A 6,786-nucleotide genomic window follows, 5' to 3' on the forward strand; every position below is an offset into this window, starting at 1 on the left:
GACCTACGATAAATTTAAAAATGCTTCAACTTGACCACAAATGACTAAAATGCAAAAACTAAATTTTTAATGGTTAAACATTTACGTTTTAAAACTCATTTAATTTCAAGAGAAATTTGTTGGCTATAGTTTTTCACTTCAGTTAGAACTTTTTCTAAACAGTTAATTTTTCATCTCTAAAACTACTTTAAACAAATGTTTTGGTTTATGCAAGTAATCTCTTGACTTTAGATTAAGTTTTAGTCCCCACAGAACAGGAAGCAGAGTTGCATTATTTTCAAAACTTTGTACTACAGCTTGAATGAGTTTCTTTTTCAGTAGTTGAAACCTGTGACTTTTGAATATTTGCAAGGTCTATCAAAGGGGAATTTGGCTAGTGAAATTTCATATAACAGTTATGTTAATCCCCCTTACATTTTTAAACTCATAATACAAGATTAAAAGATCCTTTCAGACAAAAAAAAAAAAAAAAAAAAAAAAAGGACAGAAAACCCCTCCAAAACCTACAAATCATGGTTTGGTGAACATATAAACAGTAGAAATTCTGATTGCCAGAACTCAATTTCTCAAATAAAACATTTGAAAAAACTATAAATGAGAAAAAACCTGTCAGATGCAATTGTCTAATTTCTGCTGCAAGACAAAATTCAGATATAGGCAAATACATTAACATAACACCAACAGAATGTTCAAGACAGCATTTTATTTTTTCATTTTGTTCCATAAGTTACCAGTGTACGTTCCAACAATAAGCGTTTTGACAAGTGCAAGGTAAACTAGATATACAGAAAGCCAAGTTATTTGTGGCATTTGCTCTTACAAAACAAAATGTAAGCAAACTCATTACCAAACAAATAAATTGGGATGGTATTTGGACTGAAACAAAAAAATAGGAATGGCTGTTTATAGTGAAATCCATGATGCAAACCCTCTATATTGGCTAACAACTGTCCTCTCAAGTGGTCTTTACAAGGTTTGAAGCGAGGGGTTTCTGGAAATAAGCTGCACGCTGGGGGTCATCAGGCCCTGCCCCCCCAAGGTTGGGTTTAAAGACAGGTCCGTCACTGGTCCAGATACACACGCACAAATACCCTGAAGTTCACGTGAGAGGTCAGGCAATAGAGAAACGCCAAACAGTGTTACATGTATGGGGGCAGGTCCTTTTCCACCACCTGCACAGAGAAACATGTTTGAGTTTCAAAGAAATGTGTTTATTGCTTCTAAGCTTTCATCAAGAACAAGGTTTTTAGTGTTGAGATTTGACTAAATGTAAGACCATCATGGCTCTAGCGTTATGGGAATGGTGCCATGTACAGAAATATGTAAACAGAGCTGCAATGGATTACCTCTGGATCGTCAGTTGGACCGTATCTCTTCACCACCTCCCCATTTTTGTTTATCAGGAACTGCAGAGGAGAAAAAATAAATAAATCAAAGTTAACACACTTGGTTGAAGACAGTTTTTGTGAGCAAAAAAGCCATTTCCAATTTACCTTTGTGAAGTTCCACTTGATGTTACTGTTGGTAGAAGAAATAAATATGAATTACAACCAAACCTTTAAATAATAGTACTTTAAAAGTATAGCTTTAAGATAACAGCTAAAATATCAGTTTACATTTGAATTTAAAGAAAGTTTTTAATGGGTATTTTAGTAGAAGGGCCCTGGAAAAACATTCAGATTTTATTAGAAGTCATTGAAAGTGGATTGGCGGCCAAAGAAGATTTGGCCGCCAATCCACCCCTCTGCTTCAGGGACAAGCAGATAGAGATAACGTGGTAGTTGTTAGATCAGAAAAGCAGGTTATGCAAAACGACCGTGTGGAACTTTTAATATCTTGTATACCAACAAACAAAAACTGAATTCATTCATACAGCGCACATTTAAAAACCCCTTTTGTGTTTCACAACATCATATTTAATGCCTTCTCTTGCTAGAGACACACATGATTTATAATAGCTACAACTCAGAGGTTGTTTAACTCTGGTTTGCGTAATTCACTAGCAGTGTTGTAGTACTCGAAAACGGTCTTGGTCTCGAGACCGGTCTTAAGACCATTTTTTGATAGTCTCGGTCTTGTCTCGGACTCGACCACATTTGGTCTCGGTCTTGTCTCGGTCTCGGACATTGAGGACTCGGTATTTTATTTCAAGACCGGTCAAGACCACAACTGTGAAAATAACGCTAAATCATCAGTATCAATTTCTTTAAGATCCTTCTTTTTATTGGATGCACTCCTGATTCAAATCCAAGCAATAACCCGTCTCATTGGTAAATGCATGTTGTTGTTTTTTTAACTGCTGTCGCCCCACCCCCTTTCACCTTGAGCGCGGACTGCAGCACTTCGATTGAAAGTTACAAGTGGTTGTCTGAGAAGGGGATAAGATGTCGGCCAAATCATCGGTTATAAAATTTGGCTATTTAAATCACAAACAATACATTTGTAAAGCAACATTGAGAAAAAAGCATACAGCGCAATGTAAGTTCTGCAGTGCTTCACTATCAGAGACGGTGGGGACTACGTCCAACTTTTATCGACACCTTGAAAGAAAGCACAAAGAAAGGTAAGCTGTGTGTAAAAGTGATATTAGGAAAGCTAGCAAGTTAACGTAAGCAATTTCCTCGGTATCAAAATTATTCTACCCGCCATCACACAGTTCTTATTTCAATATTAGCTACACATATTAAGTTAGCTAAAGTTATATATGTATGCTTTGTCTTTTAGGGTGAATGTTCTCCTTTCTTATCCGCTATTTGCCACCTAGCTTGATGCACAAGTTGTCACCTAGTAGTGTTTGTGAAAACATGTCGGACATTACTGATTTAATTTAAAGAAGTGTTGATTCGTGTTGTGCATGGACAACGCTGTTTCAATTACAGCTTTCCTGAACATGTCTCCGTATTTCTGTCGGCTTCATGAGTGGATTGCAGCACATAGGTGGAAGCAGAGCAAAAATAAAAGTCTGAATAGATAATCGTAATATATTTTGGTTCTTGTTCAATACTTATATATAAGCAGAGAGTGAAGAGACTAATATGCCTCACCTTATGAAAAATTAATAAATTAGTTGCTTTGTATGGATATAGGCAAATTACTTTTAGAAACCACATTGTTATGTTGCCATTTACAATTTCAGGTCAATAAGTAACTTTTTACCAGTTCACTCTCTATGGTTCATACCATATCAGTCATTTAACTTACTTGTTTATCCATTTCAAAAATGTGATGGCCAAAATACCATTGATTTGCATTTTGTTTATCTACATGCGTTTCTAGTAACATTACATTACACATATTTGACATGTATTTGTAAAGTTCCTACTTATTTTTAAGGTTGTTTTCTTATGTAATTGATGTTCATATGATCAGATAAACTGATTTCTATGTCCTATTTATTAGGTTCCTGGAATACAAGGCAGGGCAACAGAGTGATGTCACACAGCCAACAATATCGTTATTTACACAGAAAGTGCAGCTCTACAGCCCACAATCGCCAAGGCAGCAAGCCATCAGTGAAGCCATTGTTCAAGATTTGATCATTGGATGTTGTCTGCCCCTCCCTCGTGGAAAATGGACACTTTAAACACTTTCTTGAAGTCCTGGACAGTAAATACACACCAATCTCTAGAAAAACAGTTTCTGAGAGACGAATTCCAGAATTGGTCAGAAAAGTCAAGGAAACTGTCTTGGAGAAACTGAAGACCCAGTCGTCTGTGTCATTAACAACTGACCTTTGGTCTGATCGCAGGCTACGCTCCTTTCTTGGGGTGACTGCCCAAGGCAGAGAAAATACTATTTTGATCGACTTTGATTGTTTGAAATTCTGTGATTACAACATAGAAGTACTAAATAAAGATGTTTATGTTTATTCCAGTTCTCTGTGTAAAATATCTAGGTGTTTTTACGTGAATGTGGGTCTTTTAGATCAATTTTAGTGATTTTGATCATGTTTCACATTTTATTGTCACATACTGGCGCTGGTCTTGGTCTTGACTCGGTCTCGACTTCCCTCGGTCTTGGTCTTGACTTGGTATCGGACCCTAAAAGTCTTGGTCTTGTCTCGGTCTCGATACACTCTGGTCTTGGTCTTGTCTTGGTCTCGGGTTAGGTGGTCTTGAACACAACACTGTTCACTAGGATAAGTCATGTTACAAGAGCGATTTAGCAGAGATGCATTGTCTTGAGGATTAGGCAAGGGAAAAAGTGACATAATCAGAGGTAAAGTAGTGGCTTGAACCTTCTTTAGAGTATGACCACAAAAAAAAAAAAAAGGGTAGAAAACTGACTTACTTTCCAAGCAATCCCTTTCCTTTGGGTTGTGCCTTCATCCATTTCCACAGAGGGTGAGCATTGTCACCGTTTACCTCAATCTTACTAAAGAGATCGAACTCTGCATTGTAACCTTTGGCAAACTCCTTAATCTCTGCTTCTGTCCCTGGTTCCTATGTTACAAAGAAAACAAAATGATAAAGCATAAAAGTATTTTTTTTAAAAATGGTGCCAGCATCAGTTTTATGATGCGTTACCTGTCCTCCAAACTGGTTACATGGGAAGCCCAGGATGCGTAAACCTTGCTCAGCGTACGTAGCGTGCATTTTCGCAAGCTGAGTGTAGTTTACCTTTGTCTTTCCTCACTTGGAGGCTACATTTACAATGATGCAAACATGACCCCTGGCAGAAAAGAAAGAAAAGGCAAAAGTGTTGGAACAAATGCATCACGGCAGGTATAATTCAACATTGCTGGCTGCCATAAACCCAGATATTAGTAGTCACAGTTCCTGAATAAAGTAAAGAGTTATTTGTTTTCCTTAACTACATGGGAAAGAAAGCAGTTACAAAACTTTTATATAAATTTAAAGCTTGATGTAACCTAAATACAACTCTTACGTTTCACTTTGAAATAAAGTACGATAAAGTACACATACGGAAACTATAATTTGTTAATATTTTATTTCCCTTTACCGTCATCAGCATGGTGTACTGGTAAACTTTTTGCTAAAAAAGTTTGTTTAGTTTCCCTGAGGACAAGTTGTTTTTTTCTCTCCCAAAATCCACCAAAAAATGGATTCTACATATGTACTTTAAAACATGGTCTTAAATCAATTTGCATGTACAAATAGACTAGATACTGCCCAAATAACATCAGACATTGGAACATAGAGGTTTAGCTGAACTTCCAAGTGCAGTAAATATATTTTACTTGTATTTCTCCAGAGACACCTCATTTCCATCGATGTCTTTGGCAGAGAACTCGTAGATAGACTTGGCGGTTTTCCAATTATCCACCTGAGCACACTGAAATATGAAGAGATATTACACGTGTGAGAGAACATGATTATGCAAAAGCCGAAGAGAAGGGTTGGATCTTACTCCTGCCCTTTAGCCCGGACTAAAGGGCAGGAGTAAGATTAAGCAAGAAGATGAATCATATTTTCTTGCGAGTTCACCAGTTCTCATTTTCTGCGAACTATGGCCCATTTGTGTCATCATCCAGACCCTCCACTCCTCCAATGTGTCCGAGCAAGATATAACAGAGAAGGGGGTGAAAAAAGCGCAAAGATTTGATCCTCGGTGCTAACCGAAAATCTCCTAGTAGCTCCTAATCTCATTGAACAACAAGAGGAAAATAACAGGATTAGGGCATAAACGTAAGAGCTTTGTCGTTTTACACCACGGATTAAAGCAGGTATAAAGGAATATTTAAGATCTCTGCAAAACATAGTCGCGCTGCCGTAATACGAAAACCTTAAATGGCTCTCTGAAAAACGTTTTTCATACAGGAGAAATGTCCAAAATATTTTAACTCACAGTTTGAAATATGCCCAATTTATAACAGAGAGCGCTGTGTCGTTGCTGCAGCTTCAAGCTAACGATAACAAACGTAACATCGGGCTCATTTGAGTGCTGCACCGCACCAAACAACGGAAAAGTCCTGAATGTGACCTACATGTGGCTACATTCATGCGGCTGAAGGTTTTAGTGTCACTTCCTACCGAAAGTAAAATATTCAGGATAAGTACTTTAGATAGAATTATATACTTACCATAGCTCTGACTAGTACCCTGCTCCCCACTACACCTAGCAAAACTGTCGGTCTCAGCCACATCGAGGCCGCTCTTATCACATGACCTCCTTGTCTCCTCCCATTAATAATTCTCTTAGCTCCGCCCATGTTATCACAGCAAACCACCGGGTCAAACCAACATATTTTCTGTAAGTAAAATGGCTTAATTCAGCCTCGAGGAATATAAAAAATAGGGTGGCCATTTAATAATAAATAAACCACCAGATCCACTCTGTTTTTTTCTCTACTTTCTACTTCTCTTTTATACTTTTTGGATGTTTCTGTAAACAGTCTTAACACCAAGAATGCCCAGGATGTCCATTTAACAATCTCCATGCCACTGTTTGAGCAACTGGAGAACTGAACAATTAATTGTAAATCCAGTACATGTATTCTTTTCTGTAAGATAACATTTCTGTATTAGAAATCCCTTCTCTTTTTAAGTGTCCTCAAACTGACTTAAAGCCAATTTCGAATAACTTCGTTTATTGAGATGAACCTGTATGTACAAATGAGTAGGAGAGGATGTTTCGTCTGTTGAACAGATAGGCTAAGTCGTAAAGTCTCAGTCCTATTTACAACAGAAGAAAAAAAGCGTTTCGAGTCCTGCAAAAACAGTCTTCTATATTCTAATTAAAAGTAGAATACCTGAGCTAAAAGGTCAAATCCAAAAACCCAAATCTTAAATTAAGGCTGAAATGAAGACAGGTCTTGGGAAATGT

The 6,786-nt window shown here is 37.4% G+C and overlaps 1 protein-coding gene across 1 annotated transcript; it reads right to left on the reverse strand.

Moving 5' to 3' along the window:
- Nucleotides 1-683: 683 nt before the first annotated feature.
- LOC122840802 (phospholipid hydroperoxide glutathione peroxidase-like) lies at nucleotides 684-6,137 on the reverse strand. Its single transcript, XM_044133475.1, has 7 exons — nucleotides 6,044-6,137; nucleotides 5,201-5,295; nucleotides 4,527-4,671; nucleotides 4,291-4,442; nucleotides 1,494-1,518; nucleotides 1,347-1,406; nucleotides 684-1,172 (listed from the first exon to the last, which is right to left on the reverse strand). Exons 1-7 carry the CDS (start codon nucleotides 6,104-6,106, stop codon nucleotides 1,140-1,142), a joined length of 573 nt encoding a protein of 190 aa, XP_043989410.1. The 5' UTR covers nucleotides 6,107-6,137; the 3' UTR covers nucleotides 684-1,139.
- Between the last annotated feature and the right edge of the window lie 649 nt (nucleotides 6,138-6,786).

The sequence above is a fragment of the Gambusia affinis genome, linkage group LG12, assembly GCF_019740435.1.
Source record: "Gambusia affinis linkage group LG12, SWU_Gaff_1.0, whole genome shotgun sequence".
Lineage (NCBI taxonomy): Eukaryota > Metazoa > Chordata > Actinopteri > Cyprinodontiformes > Poeciliidae > Gambusia > Gambusia affinis.